Source organism: Chiroxiphia lanceolata, chromosome 1, assembly GCF_009829145.1.
Source record: "Chiroxiphia lanceolata isolate bChiLan1 chromosome 1, bChiLan1.pri, whole genome shotgun sequence".
NCBI classification, from domain to species: Eukaryota; Metazoa; Chordata; class Aves; order Passeriformes; family Pipridae; genus Chiroxiphia; species Chiroxiphia lanceolata.
The window spans coordinates 90,972,538-90,990,773 of NC_045637.1; the positions used below are offsets into that span (position 1 = coordinate 90,972,538).

The 18,236-nt window shown below is 42.0% G+C and overlaps 1 protein-coding gene across 1 annotated transcript in view; it reads right to left on the bottom strand.

Annotated features, from left to right (window-relative positions):
• Window positions 1-10,199: 10,199 nt before the first annotated feature.
• Window positions 10,200-18,236, bottom strand: part of GFOD1 (glucose-fructose oxidoreductase domain containing 1) — a 73,566-nt gene continuing 65,529 nt past the window's right edge. The window contains exon 2 of the mRNA XM_032699296.1: window positions 10,200-17,918. Coding sequence (XP_032555187.1) covers window positions 16,999-17,918 — 920 coding nt within the window. The 3' untranslated portion in view covers window positions 10,200-16,998. The remainder of the gene's footprint in view (window positions 17,919-18,236) is intronic.

Below are 18,236 nucleotides of genomic sequence, written 5' to 3' on the forward strand. Positions count from 1 at the left end.
CCTGTCACTTGTTACCTGGAAGAAGAGGCTGATCCCTACCTGGCTACAACCTCCTTTCAGGTAGATGTAGAGAGCAGTAAGGTCATCTCCGAGCCTCCTTTTCTCCAGGCTAAACAACTCCAGCACCCTCAGCCGCCCCTCATAGGACTTACCTTCCAGACCCTTCACCAGCTTCATTGCCCTTCTCTGGACCTGCTCCAGCACCTCAATGTCCTTCCTGAATTGAGGGGCCCAGAACTGGACACAGCATTAGAGGTGAAGCCCCACCAGTGCCAAGTGCAGCAGGAAAGAAGATAAGACAGCTGCTTAGATTACGTGGTCTATTTTCAAATGCACGGAGCATCCCATTATTTTAATGTTAACCAACACTTTTGGAACTGCCCAGGGGAAAGCTCACTGTTGCAGAATAGGCAGGCTTTTGTTGGACCCAGCTCACACAGGAGTGTCTCTTGGTCAGTACAAGGCCTAGAAAATATGTTTGTTGAAGTAATTCCACACAGCAGCAGGTGGCAGGCTGGTTCCATTTTTGGTCTCTTCTAGCTTCTTCAACTCAATGCATCTTTTATCCATAGATGGCACTTGTCTCTGGATGAGATCTGTTTGGTGGTGTTGGGAGCTAACCAGTATCACAAGGTTTAGGAAACAGCTACTGAAATTAAATCTCTACAGTTTTCAATCATTCATTTCTGGCCTGATCAAAATGTATTACATTGCTATAGTAATATACACCTGTCATGAAAACCAATAAAACTGATGCGCCCCGCACAGTAAAGTTTCTAAATCTGATACATAGAAAGCTTCTTAATGGTATTACTTATACACAGAGATTTTCTTAATGGTGCCTGTAAACAGTTTGTAGCATAATAGGTTATAGTGGGATCAGTTGTATATATATTGTTGACATAAATATTTAGGTCAAGGGGAAATGAATTAGTTTAATATGAGGTTTTTCAAAACACAAGTGAAATTAAAGGCATAGGTTGAGCATGAACTGCTAATGACTACAATGATTATTATGTGGTGACACATTCACAGTGAAACAAAGATGACTAACCTATTTTTCAGAAAGACAGCAATGCACAGAGTTGGACTTTCTTACTTTAACAGCCTTTTTATCTTTTACCTGCCCTTCTATATCCAACTGGACTAGCTAAGTGACTCTGTATGCTGTAAATCAGTGTTGTAAAGCACACAAGTGACTCATTACTTAAATATTTAATTTAAAACATTTTATATTTTCATAAGCCAAATAAAGACTTTATTTTCCTTTGTCTAGGGACATAAAGTATCTTCATTCCTATTGACAGGATCTCTTTCTTGCCACTGTAAATGAAAGCAGAAATTAATCATTAATAGCTGCTAGTGTCAATCAGCCAAGTGGAGGTCTGTGTTTGTAATAAAATTGATTAATACATCATTAATCAATAGTACTTTCCTAGGCATTTGTCCAATGATAATCTAAACAGTGATTTTTATTTTTTTTTTAACTGCAATAACATCAGAAAAGGTAGCACACATAAAAGATAAAAGGGAAACAGGTTTGGAATTGGCTTGGGATTATCTGAGATAGCAGAGCCAAACTTATTAGTACCCTGCTAGCATACTGCATCTCTGGTTTTTATCCATGACTTTGAGTACTACTGCGTTTGCATTTTGTAGTGATATCTTTATATTGCACTACTGAATTACTCACTGACATACCAAGTCACATGAGAAGGAAGCCAAGCAGTCAGTGCTACTGTCTTTTTTTACAAAATACAAACTGCACTGTGTCCCTGGTTCTCCATGACATGCTGCTAAAGCTGGAATAATTTTATGGGAGCCACGTGCTGCTCTTGAAAAGTCAGTTTTGTCTCTCCTGTATGACTGATTTATCAGTGAAATTACAGAAGGTTATCAGAAGCACACGTTATTATGTGAATTTATCAAAAGAAGTGGAAAATAGAAAGCAATGGAATGCCAATTTTATGCAGCATGGAGGACCATATTTACATGACATTATAACATATGATGTAACATTGAAAAAGTAAGTGAAGTTTTCATGTGGGTTTCATTTGCTTTAAACTATCAGAAGATGTACTTTAAAAAAAAAAAAAAAGACACTTGTCTGATAATATCTTCACAGTGATTCAGAAGCAGAGTGTACTTTCAGCTTGGTAATGCACCATCCCTTGTTCCTGTTGTAATAGGAAATAACTGATGTTTAGGGAAGGAGTTACAGGTTTGGACATTTCAGCTTTTCTAAGATATCATCTCCTCCTTCTTGACAAGCATGAATAGTTCCAGATGCAGAGTAGGGCTGTGTTAATGGAAAGGACAATTTACTTATACATTCATATAACCTTTTCATTATGAAAATCAGCAGACCTAGAAGAGCTTGGCCCCATTTCCTGGCCAAAACAGCATTGCTCTGCTGCTTACATTCTACCTGAGAGAAGAATGCAAATGTTGTCGCTGTTAATGTTCACAGTTTAATTCCTTGTTGAAGTCAGACGGCAAAAATATAACACTCTGGGGTAAAAAAGTTATAAAGCTGTTTGGCAGCAGAGGGGAATTCAGCCTTTCGTTTTAGCGTGGCAGGACAACAGACAGGTCTGTCTCCAAACAGAGCAAACACTGTCTTTGTAATCATGAACACCCATCTCCAAATGACAGCAAGGAAAAGGCTTATGGGGCTGAAAATAGCATAAGGAGCAGCTGAACTTGGAAATCTGAGTTCAAATATGTCCTACCTCTCTGTTTTCTTATCCTGCTAGAGAATGAGAGTACCTCAGAGGTGACATGGTTTTGTCTGCAAAGGTATACAGAAACTGCAAGACAATTACGAAGAAAATAACCAATTGCAGTTGCTTGCTCCATACATAGCAGAAATTGGGGAGTTTTTGAGATTATGTTAGTGATTTTTTTAGGATATATTCTGGATTCTAGTCATAACTTTGATTTGTTGCGTAACCTCAGATCAGCTGTGCCTGCCCTAATTATTCTTCTACCACCTTGATTAGCTGTGTTAAGATCAATGTTTTTGTCTGAAAAAGGGTTGCAAGTTTTTAAATAGCATCAAACGCATGCTCTGTACTGTCACTGAGCATGGCATTTTTGGGGCACTACACAATAAATAATAAATAGTCCCAAATAATATTATCACAGGTATGTTACTCATTAATTGAGAAATGACAGCGAGATGACAATGAGACAAAGATTGTTCAGTTTAGGGACTATGGGAAAATTAGATAATACACCTTGAGAAGCCTTATCAATGGTTCTGGTATATGGATGAGGTATAGTTATTATGATCACTGTGCATGGTTAGAGGCAAGGCAAAAATATGCAGCTATCTGTCACAAAGTGAGAAAGCAAGTAGGAATCAGTCTGTGCAATATTTTTCCTTGTATCAGAGCTATAAAGGTGCCTAAATGCCAATTCAAGGTCACAAGCTGGATATGGTAGTTAGATTCTGTGTTCCTCACTCAACCAAGTATCCCTGATTACAGAGGTGGTGGATGTCCCATCCCTGAAAACATTCATGGTCAGGTTGGACAGGGCTCTGAGTAACCTGATCTAGCTGGAGCTGTCCTTGATCGTTGCAGAGGACTTGATCTAGATGAGTTGTACAGGTCCCTTCCAACCCAAAGTATCCTATGATTCTGTGACTGCAGAGGCAGATCAAGCTTTGCACCCCATTTCTACTCTCCTCAGCCAGGACCTGAGCTGAGAATGGCACTCAACTTGCTGCTGGCAGTTTTGGCCACAGAGACAAGTCTGCATCTCCAACCTGCTGCCTAGGCTCAAAAGCAAGAGCCTAACCCAGTGGCTTCACTGGGACCACTAATGTAAGGGTGAAAGGATTGAATCCAACCACAGCAACCCAGCAGACACAGCACTTGTACCTCCAAAGAATAATTTGTCACTTAATCACTTTCTTTTAGAAAGACTGTCTACCAAGGGGGAGGGGAGCCTTGTGCACAAGCAGGCTTTTGATCTCGGTGAAGCTCAGAGGGCTTTGCTAGTGCATTCATTTAAAGGATCGAGCAGCAACTAATTAATGACTCTAAATTGTATCAGTCATGGTTTGGAGGCTTGTTTTAATATGTGAAGACAAGCTGTTAAGCTGGAGTGATGAACTGATGTTTATTTTGTGACAGGACAAAGAAGTCCCCACCTCCCTCCTGATGCTGATTTTTTTGTCAGCCTCCTAGGCCTGCGTTCCTGCAACTGTTAGAGACACTGTCAATGTCCTACTTTGAGGTTGTTGTTGAGAATAATGCAAAGCTGTAAAAACCACAGAACAGTTTACCCCATCAATTTCTGAATGGATCTGGTGCTAATTTTATCAGCTTGGTTTTAAAATCAATGCATGCAGAACACAGTGTCTCTCACCTTTCCCTCCACAGACGGAATTGCGCAAAATGTATTCACGTAGATATAAAGTTGTTGGTATTGGCTTTGGTGCTGCAGAGGCACTGTTCTAAACAGATGGATTTGAACAGGGCCTGTGCAGCCAACTCCAGCTTACTTGGTATTCACAAACCGCAACAGCATATTAGGCATTAATTATATATGACTAATTGTATTAATTATAGTGAATGAGAATTGTATTAGGTTTAAGAACTATTTAAAGGGAACTGGAAATTAAAGCAGCAGGATGTAGTATCTGGCTGTCATGGACTTGCTCTGCATGGCCTTGGGCAGCATGGCTTACCATTCATCTCTAGATTTTCAAAAGACGAGGTGGAGGTAATGGTAAGTACCTTCTCTTGTAAAGCCAAAGAGATTCTGTTATAAACAGAAATAACAATTGTAATTTCAAATATTCCAGCATTACAATTTTAAAATCATAAAATCATAGAACAATTTGCATTGGAAGGGACCAATCATCTAGTTCCAACCCCCTGCCGTGGGCACGGACACCTCCTACTAGACCAGGTTCCTCGATGCCCCATCCAACCTGGCCTTGAATACTGCCAGGGACAGGACATCCACGACTTCTCTGGACAACCTGTTCCAGTGCCTCACCACCCTCACAGTAAAGAATATAAAAATCCTTTTTATAAAGCTAAATAGTTCTGACTACTTAGTCCATAAAAGGAGGAAAATCCTACCAAAAACTTCCTTAAAAATAGGTTAGAAGCTACAAGTAAGTAAATATATATAAATATGTGAAAAAATGTTTTTAAGAGTATTTCCAAGTAAGCTGAAATTCCATAAAGACCTGAGCTGGTACCTGGTCTGGAATAAGACATTTGGAAGGCCCTCTGAGAGTGACATTTTGAGTGGTAGGTTCAGACACTGGGAGAGGGCAAACCTAATAATCCAGGTAGGAAACTCAGAGAACGGAAAAATTCATTAGGGAGTCATCTCACTGACTTCACCTCTTCCTCCACCTTGCCAGCTGCAAAATGGGAATAATCACAACAGCTCATTTGGAATGGATTTGTTAATCTTCATGAGACACTTCATTGACGTGAAGCAGTACAGACAAAGTTTGCCAAATGTGGATGGACAGCTGGGTGTTTTGTCAATTCAGCAAATGACTTGGTCCCCTCTTCTCCTCAGAGGTCCTGGTCCTGCAGTAGGTCTAAACAGGAATTATTCCCGGCTAGCAAGGTCTGTAGCCAAAAGGGCAGAACATCTCCCAGAAAGTTATTTCTGCTGTCATGGAACTGCACACAAAAAGCATAGAAAAGTGAGTGGAAAAATAGTCCATTTGAAGAAAAAATGTTGTGCTGAAAGAACTTGTTACAGTTTATACCTGCATTTCCTCAGACTGTGACACAGACTCATTTCTTAACACACAAGTTTTGTAATACCAACCTTTACCCCATGCGGCGCTACAGACTGGGGACAGAGTGTCTGGAGAGCAGCCAGGCAGAAAGGGACCTGGGAGTTTGGATTGACAGGAAGCTGAACATGAGCCAGCAGTGTGCCCAGGTGGCCAAAAAGGCCAATGGCATCCTGGCCTGGATCAGGAACAGTGTGGCCAACAGGTCCAGGGAAGTGATTCTTCCCCTGTACTCAGCGCTGGTGAGGCCTCACCTTGAGTACTGTGTCCAGTTCTGGGCCCCTCAGTTCAGGAAGGATATTGAGGTGCTGGAGCAGGTCCAGAGAAGAGCAACAAGGCTGGTGAAGGGTCTGGAGCACAAGTCCTATGAGGAGAGGCTGAGAGAGCTGGGGTTGTTCAGCCTGAAGAAGAGGAGGCTCAGGGGAGACCTCATCACTCTCTACAACTCCCTGAAAGGAGGTTGTAGCCAGGTGGGGGTTGGTCTCTTCTCGCAGGCAGCTATCAGTAAGACAAGAGGGCACGGTCTTAAGCTCTGCCAGGGGAGGCTTAGGATGGATATTCGGAAGAAATTCTTTACAGAGAGGGTAATCGGGCATTGGAATGGGCTGCCCAGGGAAGTGGTGGATTCTCCGTCTCTGGAGGTTTTTAAGATGAGACTGGATGTGGCACTTAGTGCCATGGTCTAGTAACCACAGCGTTAGTGGATCAAGGGTTGGATCATTAATGATCTCAGAGGTCTTTTGAAACCCAGATGATTCTATGATTCTATTCTATGGTTCTATGATTCTATTCTATGATCCTTCCATTCTTCTGATCAGTCCCCAACATTGAACTGTATCCACAACAGCAGATCAAGCACCCAGGCCCACCATCTGGCCATAGGGCCTATTGGCACAGAATGCCAGTGGCCCTATTACTGATTTCATAATCACCCAAAAGAGAGTGGTTTCAAGCAATTTGCTTAGTGGGAATCATGTCTGCTGTGTGCTAACTTCCTAACGGTGCCACAGAAAGGATCTAGAAAAAAACCAGTTGATCTAAGCCAGAAACCATGCTTGGGATGTTTCTAACAATTTAACAGGATAGAAAGTCAATCTTCCAAGCCCAGGAACAGTCTTGTTTCTTCTTAATCTACTTTTTATGCCAGTTCTGACTTTCACTGTCTTTCTGATTACCTTCCTTCTTGAGATGGAGAGCTTGTCACAGCTCCCCAGGTGTAAGGCTTCTTTTCATAACAGAAACTTCCATAAGGTATCATAACTAGCACCACTGAAAAGGAATGCTGAAATGTAAAATCTAGCAATTTAGCACTGGGAAAATAAAGAAGTCCGTCAAGCACCATTTCCATTTCCAACAGTCTCTGCCTTCTCACAGTCTGAAAAGTGGGTCTCAGCTTTTCCAGGTTTGGCTGAAACACCATGTAAAACTTACTTGCACAGGTGACAATGCCTGTTCTCATTGCCTGAATGGAATATGATAATCACTGCAAAAGCCTTTAGTCTGTAAGATGTGATTAACTGCAAAAGGCAGAGTTATTAAAACAGATTGGAGCAAACTCTGAAAGGGTTATCTAGAATCTGTATATACACCACTTCCATGTCTGGAGGAGGAGGCCTCCAGTTCCTTAAGAAACATTTGCTTACATGTATATCCTTTTGTAAGGACAGAAATTGTTTTCCTCTGCTCATTCATTTTTCTTTTGGTCCTGTTTATTAGTCTGTAGTTACTTTACTTTGATCTGATGAAAAAGGTGCATTTCTGACAGTCAGCAGACCTGGTTTCTATTTACATTCCGCTGTTATAGAGTGATCTTGCATCAATTGCTGTCGACAATGACTCAAATCAGGGAATTGCTCTGCCTGAAAAGTAATCTAGTAAAACCCTCACATGTTTAGTTTTCAGCTAAATCCATGATCGCATTAACCAGGTGGCTGCACACATGCTCCCCATGTACCCATACTCGGGGAAGGCAGGAACAAGCAGTTGAGAACAAGAGTAAGAAGTGTCAGCACTGCTTGTCAGCAGTCCTGCCTCATCCCTCAGGAACTGCTTCTGGATCTGCAATTATTCATTTTAAAGTAAAGAGATGGTGCACGCCAAGGTTCACGGTGCTAAAGTCACTAGCTGGAGCACTCCCAAGTGCAAAGCAGATTAGAAAAGGCAATATATGCAGGACACAAGTGCTAGCTTGTACTAGGATACTGCTGTGAGACCAGTGACAGGTCTGGTGACTTCAAGTGTTGCCGGCTGGGGACACCTCATGGAAATTTTTTCTTTCCATGCTGAACATGATGACTGCAGAAGTGACCAGCACAGGCACACATGGGCCTGAGCAGACTGAGCAAGAGGCACCTGGGTGCAGCAGGGCTGCACCAGCCATTCCCCAAAGCCTCCAGCCCCAGGAAAGGCTGCTCTAGGAAGAGCTATGCTGTCTCACCCCCATTTGAGCTGTGCTGGTGCATTACATGTGGCAAATTGTCCTATTGTTTTGGGCTTCGCATATGTCAAATCTGAAACATGAGCTTTCCACTGGCATCACAAAAGAGCTCCGAGGCTTTCCACCGCCCAACAGGAGTAAGTAGCAAAGGCATTAAGTGCATATTCTCTTTGGCACAGCAGCATGTTTTAATAACCCCTGCCCCAGCAAACTCTTCAATCCTGAAGAGAACAATGCAATGCATTTAACATTCTTCTTGATTAATATTTATGGCTACAAGCCACCCATTGTTTTTACTACATAGGTGCTAATCAATAAAGACTCCAGAAAACAGCAGGACAAGCCAGGGTAAACTGCAGAAGCCTTGGTTCTTCAAAAACTAGGGAAAATGGCATGAAGTTTTCCCCTTCACCTACATTTCTGCAGTTTGTTTTAAAAGCAGAACTCTTACATGGGTTCATAAATCTACACCTAAGTGTCTCACTGTGCTGACACAGGTTTGGAAATGTTTACCTTAGCATTTGTGTAGCCTCATTAGCGTGGAATGTTTATACTCACTCTTGCATTTGCACTTACCTATACAGTTACATATTGTGCACTGAATCCCACTGCATCTCCAACACTGTCTCACAGTAATTGCTCCCCTAGGTGCTGTTTTCCAAAGACTTCTATGTTTTAGTCTGTGAGAGGCAAGTAGGCCTTGTTTTATGATGAAATTGATGGGAAAGGATATACCATGAAATTTGGCCCTATTTTAATTCAGTGCCTAATTGATTAGCTGGAGACGGTGATCCAGAAATCTGAGCAAGGGTATACTACATTTACTCACCAGGACAAGACAAACATTAAACTATAATTGCTGGAGACCTGCAGACTGAAGCTTCCTTGTCTTGTACTTTTCTCCTCTTGAGCCTAAGAAAATCATGTGTATTAAAACCGATTAAAAAAATGTTATGTGTATATAAACATCAGTACATCTTTAAAGTATGATAGCTGCGATGGAAGTAATAGAAGTTGCTAACATGTTACATTTCTGTGATGAAGTAAATGCTATACTCACTCTGTGAATTTTTATATATAGGAAAAATATACAGTTCACAAGATTGAGGGGAGTGTGCATTGTAAGTGACAGTGATTTCTCATCCCATCATGGATTTGTGCCTCAGATTTGTGTACTTTCGTAGTGCCTGGAAAATGAGTGAGCACTGACAGGAGTAGAATCCAACATCCTTATGTGTGCTCTGCCGTAAAAAAGGAAAAGCAACATAGAAAATGCTCTAGCCTTTTAACACATCAATCACAGAAGCAATCAAGCTTTCCTCAGAGCCTAGAATTTACAATTGCTTCATATTATCTTCTGCTTCAAACCTGAGTGAGGTTTTCTTAAGCATCAGAGGGGCTGGACTAACAAGATCCTTACTAGACTTTTGATACTCTGACACACAGGGGAGAAAAGAACAGTGGGTAAGCAGAAAGACTTGACAGCTCCTGGCAGATGGGAGCAAGGATCGGGTAGGCCTGGGGAAGTCACTGGAGGGAGCTCAGGACAGGGAAGGCAAAAACATTCCAGGACACCAGTGAGGAGGTACGATTTGGATCTCCAGGCTGTGCTGGAGAAAGGAGGAGAGAAAGGCTCCAGGAGAAAGAGAAAATTCATGAGAAAGGATCTCCAGGCTGTGCTCAGTGGGGATGTCCAATGCTCCTGTTTTGTTATGCCACTGGACGTACTCGCATCCTTTGACAACAAAAACAGCTGATTCCTCAGGACGCATCCCTCCAATAGGTGTTAGTTTGGTCCTTGCTATAACACAATACCTTCAATGGCATAGTGTTAAACCTTCTTCTTCCTCTCCCTCCATCACAATCCCCACCCCCAAGCACAAAAGCCCATGTATTTCAGTCTGATATGCTGAACTTAACAGGCAAAGGTGATGGTTATTACACCCCCTCAAAATAGAAGTGTGGGGAAAAACCACAGACAGCTGAGATCACATCCTTTTACGTCTTTATTTGCCAGTTAAGATCCTTTTATTCCATCAATGCAAATACGCAGAACAGCAGGAAACCATGTTTTAAGCAGCACATACCAGTTGGCTGAGAATAAACTAACTACATTCCCCAAGCAATGTAAAAGTAACAATGCACATCATCTTCCAAAAGAAGAAACAAACAGATATTGCAGCCGAGAGGCACAGCAGGCAGCTTCCGTACAAAGTAGTTTGGCTATTTAAAATGCTAGAACCAGTCCTTGCCCATTTCTCCAACCCCATCCCCAAAAGTCCTACTATAATTTAACCACTTTTTTTTTTTTTGCTATCTACATAATATATAAAATATAAACTCTGTTTACTTATAACACTTACTTTTCTTGATAAATAGCTCTTTAAAATATCTACTGTACATATGTCCATGCGTTGACATTATATATATATAGCATTTATATATATGTATGTATGTCTGAAAAAAACAATAAATATATACTTAATATCGACACAGCAACAAACTGAACATACTCTCATCTTCAAAATCAAATAAAAGCAAACCAGTGGGAGAGGAACAGTGCGTGTTGCTTGTGAAGGACAGCGTAGCAGGGAGTTTGGATTCCTGCCCTGGCTAGGCATTCAGTTGTGGTGTTCACATATCCTGTACTGGACCTGTGTTAAAAGCTACTTCAAGTTGTAGGTTAGCCACCCTGTACGCCACGTGTAACACAGACTGAGCGTGAGCTCAGTGGGAAACAAGGGAGACTCGCCTCCAGGTTTGCAATGGAATGAGAAACAGAGGGGAGAGAAGTGAGTCTGAAGGCTAGTATAAAAAGGAAAGGAAATAATGGACAGCACATAGCTGGAAAGTCATAAATAACCATGGTAAACAAGTCAGTAGAGTTAAGTGCTTTTAAAGACGATGGCTGGCACTGCTGCAAAAAGTATCTTGATTATCTATAGCCAGCTCCATGTAATGAACCAGTTTTCCCACTGCCACAAGAAGACACAAATGAAACCCAGATGGCCAAATTCAGATGTTAGAAATGGGGTCACTGTAAGACACTGTGAAGCTACAGGTTCAGAGCTGAACCTGCCAAGGGCAGCTGAATTCACTGAATGTTCTTAAACCAAATAGATGGAATTTTTTAAGGTATGAACTTAAATAAAAGCCCAACAAAAATCGATCAAAAAAACCCCAACAAAAAAAAACCCAAAAAACCCAAAGCCAAACCCCAAACTCAACCCCAAACAGTTAATTTCACACATGCCAAAACATAATAAAAGATAGATTTTTAAAACCTTTAATTTCAAAACATCATTCTTTAAAAACAGAACTTAATCCCCCCCCCCCCCCCAAAATTTAAATAACCTTATACAAACATGTTTTGTGTTGTCCTCAATTTTGGATTGACCATAGGCATTCTGTTTATTCATTTAACTCAAAATGCTGAATAAAAGCTATTTCAGTTTGACCTATGTTGATACCCTTCATTTCCCAACCCCAAGGCCTCAATCTGGCAGCTTCGAGAAAGTCATTACTTGTCTGGTCTCTGGCTTCATACACTCATTAAGTCATGAGGTTTTGACATCAGTTCATGAATGCAGCATTATGTGCAGTCCCATTTACTTAAAATTTCTTCTTTTCATGAGCAAATGGAAGTGGGCAGTTAAGGGAAATTATTTTTATTGGACAGACTTCACCCAGTAGCTCAAGAGAGAGGAAATTTTAAAGCAGATAAGACTGCCAAATATTATTCAGTCATACTTCATCTCTAAAATTTACAAACTTTGCTCCCCACAAGTAACAACTTCAACAACAACAAAAAGAAACTGCTGTCCTGAATAATCCTGCCATTTCACAACTAGCTCTAGATACCCAAAGAGCACTGCAGAGGTCAGAAGTCCAGTGTTAAGTTTCATACGTACTTAACGGTACATCACTGGGCCACTGGAACACCACACCAGTGCTGAGTATCTGCACAAAGCCAAGACTCTGCTGCGTACTTTTAAACCCTTGTAAATACTTCATAATGTGTGATATTTTATATTGAAGGCCTTAGATAAAAGTCAAATATAAAAATTCCCAGCAACAAGAAATTCTGTCATCACTGATTTCTAAATCTCTGCAAAGGCAAAATCAAGTTACTATGTTTACCTTTACCCATTAAATCAAATATGCCTTTTCTTTTTTTCTTGGTAGCTCAATGAGTCATTTTAAATTGTCTGGGTCTTTTCCACATTTGTATGGACATGGAAACAAACAAGGCAACAGAGAAATTGAATTCTCCTTGTGCTGTGACCACACACAGCAGAAAAGCCTCCTTTTTTGAATGGCTGAACTTCCAGGACAGCTGTTCACTTGTACAGTCACTTTTTTTGAAAACTATTGCAAAGGAGGGAACACTAAGTACAAAGTGGGTAGTGCCTCTGATTGCCCGATGCTGGCTGGGCAGGAATTTCTCATGCTTTCAGCCAAAGCAAAGGATGAACTCCACAGCAGCCCATCCTGAGCCTAAACTCATCTACGCATGCCCCGATTCTCTGCCACACTGGCTGGCATGGGGAAGTATCATCTCTACTTGGTATTTTCTAACTACACAGCTAAAGCACTACTAATTTAACACATGCACGATACTAGATATAGGAAATCCCAAGCTCCTGAAGAGTTCTTATGCTTCCATGTAGGGCTTCACTGAGATCAGCACTGATGATGTGCATGTATCTAGGAGGAGTATGAGACGGATGCTGCTTCCCCAAGGGCAGGGTCCCTTCTTGGGCTCCCAAACACAGAGGTGGAGCAAGACTGCTGCTGTAACCCTCAGGAGGTACAGCCCTCACCCTCCATGTGACCAGTATAATCTCCCTGCTGGCACAGAGGTACCAGCCTGCAGACACACCTTCCTGTTGCTCCCTGCTGCAGTCACCACTCTCCCTTTGGGCCCTGTTTAAGTTGTGCCCTGCAGTCACACAGAGTAGGGTTGCTCTACCCCGGATGTGAACACCAATGCAATTCCCACGGGAAATAAGACACCGTCTCTCAACTGACTGTCACAGCACTGGAACAGAGCCCTGCAGAGCCACAAAGCATTTCACCTAGGCTCACCCTTTTGACTCTTTTTGTCTTTGGCAATAGACCATAATGTTCGGGATCCTATGTGCACAGGAAGGCAAAGGAAAGAGCCTCTCCGACAGCAGCCCTGGTAAAGAGGAGTGAACATACCTAGTGTATAAAAAAGTTCGTTTGGGGGCTACTGTGAATTCCAGCAGTAGCCACAGTTTGGCTCTTCAGCCTGCACCAATTTAGCAGCATTCGTCTCAAAACTTGTGGCGCAGCATTAAAGAACAGCTTTAGAAGTGCAATTACAAATACATGTTTTCTGGGGTGGTACCGCTTTTGAGTTCAATCCAGCACATCTCTGTATCTCCTGCCCAAATTCTTAAATCCAGCACGAACTCCAGAGGCTACCTAGGGCAAATTCAATGTGCTTTCAACTGTACCAAAAGAACAGAGGGCTGGATGCTGCCAAGAAAGATCCCAGACTTTAAAAGAATGATTTATCAGAATAACAATACACATTCAATAAATAAACTAATTCTTTCTTCCTCTAAGCCAGGTGGAAGTTTAGTATCTTTATACTTGACACTACAGCCCCTTCACTTCCTAGAGAATGGAATAACTGCTGTAAAATCCTGAATATATGCAGCTACTGCCGCCATTTCAGTTAGGTAACAACTTCACCTAAATCTAGCATAAGATCTCTGTTGCCATCAGAAGAAGAGGTCTCACCCTGCCCCTGCTCATTCTGCCTGTCTTTCTGGGGCCAGCACTGCAGTCACACAATGAGCTGTATACAGGGTTCAGCCCACTTGCAAGCCAGTACTAAAACCAGCATCAGATGGCTGTGTACCCAAAGCATTAGATTTTCTTTCTGCTAAGCAGCACTAGCTGCATCACTAGGTCTGCACAGAGGATGGATGATGCCTGTCAACTAAACCTTTGGATCCGGGACAGAAAGTTTGAGCTCAGTAGTTATATCCCTATACACTATGTCTCACCTGAGGACTGTTCATTGCAGGCGCTACTTCCAACTGGCATCACAAAACTCAGAAAGACAGAGAAAAGAAGAAAACATAGATAGGAAAAATGGTCAACATTTGTAAACCAAAATGAAGTGCAAAGACATGAACAGCAATTCCAGAACAATGGCTAAACCACTGAGAAGCAAGATTCACAAATGTTTTGGTCCATGTTTCGATCCACTTTTGAATGATGTTTAACTGTACATGGTTAATTATCCACCAGACTTGCATTCATGACTTGAACTAGACCACTATGTTCAGTAAATGGCTTTAGCTTTACTTTATGAAAACTCTCTTGATCCCCTTGGGTCTAATTCCATTTTTCAGGAGAGAGATAGGTGATTTCTTGGTCAAATTCTCTCTTCTTGTTACTCTTTGTACTTTTGAGGGAAGGAACTGGATAGCATGGTATACCATGACAATTACAATGGGAAATTCCTCTTGGCACAGATAGTACCTCAGGAATTCTCAAAGAAATCAATTTTTATGAAAAACAACCAAAGTTGTCAAGAACTGCTTTCAAGAAGGAAAAATGAAAGCTTGCCTGAGGTCTTAGCAGAAACAGTCAGGCCCAGAGAGAGTTGCTGAAACCGGCAGAACAACATGGATAGAAACAATTGTCCCTTCGGGTGTGGTTTTGCAGTATTACATTATTCCTTCATCAGCCACACTGTTACACTTTGGGGACTATTTAATGAAAGGTCACACATGCACTCTTGAAAAATTAATCACACATGAATAATTTCACACTGGGAGTCACCTAAAAATTTAGAAGCCAAAATTCTATGCAAAGGACAAGGACGGGCATTTCCAATGGACACTTCCTTCTATATTAATCTTAGGATGAACTGAGTCAGCCTTTGGAGAGCTCTCTCTGTATTGACCACTGTGTCCTTGCTGATCAGGGCAAGACACATGACTTTCTGCTGGTTAAAGTCAGATGAGATAAACCACACTATTGATGCCCTCCTTTTCAAAACCACGAAGCTCTAAAACTGGGCATAGGACAGGCAAGAGCATAGAGCAATCAGAGTCATTTGTAGGAAAAACCCTAGACAAGTCCTTAGTGCTCGTAAAAACAGCAAAACTGTAAGTGGTTTTAAAAAATCTAAATTACTCTGACAGTTCTCCTTCTAACCTATAAGGGCCACACTAATGGGATGGCCTTGAGAAAGAGGGGTCATATTTTCTCTTTTCATTTACTGTTCATCCAAATGCTTTCTTCTTTCCCCTCATCAAAGTTAACAAAACAAACCCTGAAAAGGTTTTTCTCAAGTTTAATATAATTTAGTGCTATATGCTTGTGTTCTACTTTTTTACTGTCTGAAGACCTAGCACTGTAAACACATCAGCAGTGGAGCAGCTTTATGCAGAAAAACAGTATCCCTGTTTAGTGGGATAATTTATGTGCCTTTCACTATATTCATTCAAGAAGATATTCTCAGAAGAATATATTATTTCAAGACTGCAACTAAAATATTAAAAAGAAGAACAGGACAAACATATCAAAAGAGTTTGTTCACCCCTGCACTGATGACAGGGAATGATTACTACAGTACCAGTAGCTGGCCACTTTAAGGAGATGAGGAGAGTGGAAGTCCTATGTCAATTTTTTTCCTTGGAAATGGACGGGAAATTTTCTCATCCCTTTTGTTTTTCAGTCACAATCAGCACATGATGGAGGTGAGAGCTTCTAGGTTGAGGGATGTGAAATTACTTGGTGTGCATCTCTCAAGTGTGAGTTCACAAAGGTTTAAAAGAACACAGCTCATCTAAACACTGTATGGTTTTGGGTTGTGTTTCTATTGTTTTCCACCTAGAACCAAAATGCATGATGAATTCACTCAAAAGTCAGTCCCAGACACAGGAAACCTTCGTAAGACTAGGCTGAGTTTGACTGTGTAATAAAATGCACTATCACTACTGCGTCGTGCCACTTGTCATCTGTTAAAGGTTTTCCACAACCCATTCAATCAGCAAATATGTAACACTGAAGCTTACAGGGAGCTCATAGAAGACCCTCCCTCCCTCCCCAAATACTGGGGCATATGCACTGTGGTTGAGGACTGCTTTGTTTTAAAAGCCACACATTATCCTACTTAATTGTGCTTTAAAAAAAAACCAAACCAAGCAAAAACCAACTAGCCAAAAACCAACAGACAGAAGCTCCTAACAGGTTGTATGAAAAGTGAGCTGCCAAGATTTTCCCTGTCATGCAACACTTTCACACCAAGTCCTGTTATTCTGTGTGTTGGTTAGAGGTGTAGTACTACAGCATGGTGGTGTCAGCTGTCATGGTAGGAACCATTCATGTCAGACACTACAGAAAATTTAACGACATGACAGTACCTTCACAGCCCTCTGGTAGGTAAGGAAAATCTAAAAGGATCTTCCCAACCTTTCACAGTAAACACAATTGGATAATCTAAAGCACCTGCAAGCAGGAGATGAGTCCATGATATATCTTTCCAATCACCCAGCTAATACTGTTATTAAAACAGTTAAGTTATATCAGCTCTTACGTCTCCTATCTGTTTTGGGCATTTTGAAGGACCATATCACTTTGGCATTTAGCTGCCAACAGATTTAATTGATCCAGACACTGTATTTCCTTCTCTTCAGCTGTTTCTAAGACACCCAAGCCCTTCACAGGGGTTGAATTACCATCTCCTTCGAGAGCTGTCTGGTTCCTATTCTTTCCTAGGAGCCAAGAGGAGCTAGCAGTACAGAGACATCCTGCTCTTCCGCATGGCTTCGCTGATTAAGTATGCTGGGCTCAGTTCTGGCTCCTCAGTCATGATTGAAATGTTCTGCCACTCCCCCAGCTGGTTTGACTTTTTAATGGTGTCCACCACGCACAGGGCATACAGGCAGTCATCAAAAGTGGCAGCCATCGTAAGGGGCCTCCCGTCCCAGGTCCTCCTGTCGTCCTGGTCCTCAAATGCTTGCCGGACAGCTTGGACCATCTTAATGGTGCCCCGGAGGTAGGGCGACGGGATGTCGCTGAAGGCTTTCTCTGGAAGTAAGGAGTTGCTGACTGGCGTGGAGTCCTTTAGCAGGAGCTCCCGCTGAGGAGAGCTGTTGCTCTGTCCATAGAGGTCAGTGCCTATTACAATCAGCCGTCCTGCCGAACCCACCACAATAATGTCTTGTTTGAACTCCCCCGGGATGTTGAAGTTGAGCGTCACCGTGCAGCACACGCCTCCTTCCAGGACCATCTGAAAGGTACAGAAATCATCGCTGGTGATCTGCCGTATCCCCTTGATGTGGTCCGTCTGCTTCACGAAGGTCTTGAGCAACCCGTGCACTTTCACGGCCTTCTGGCTGGTGAGGAAGGTCAGGAGGTCGATGATGTAGGTGCCAACCGAGTGCAAGCCCCCACCTCCCATCAGGTCATCACAGCTCCAGTTGTACTTCTTGCCTAGCAGGCTTCCGCTGTGAACTTGCACCTCGCACACCAGCAGCTCCCCTACGTAACCCTCCTGGATCAGCTGTTTCATCTTCACAAAAGCAGGCAGGAAGCGTAAAACGTTCCCCATGATGCTCATGAGCTTTGGGTAGTAATGAGCCGCAGTCATCATCCTAAAGGCATCCAGGGGAGTCGCCGTTCGGTCACAGATGACATTTTTTCCAATGCCTGAAAAACAGTTGGGAAAAAAAAAATCATCAACAAAAATATACTGACTGAGTAAACTGAAAGCCTCGAGGCTATTCTTAAAGACTAAGCCAAGGAGAAAGATCCTTGAAAGAAGAAAACATTTCAATATGGTGTTAAAGGCACAAAGACCCATTCTGGCGTGCTTCCAAAATGCATGTTAAGTGTTTCTTGATCACCAAAGTGAAAATGTATTCCTTTTTGTTTTCAAAATGCGCTCATGTCTAAAAATAGCTCGAAGGCGAGGGCCTGGACAGATAAGAAAGTAAGGTACCTTCTGGGAGCAGGTATGAAACCAAC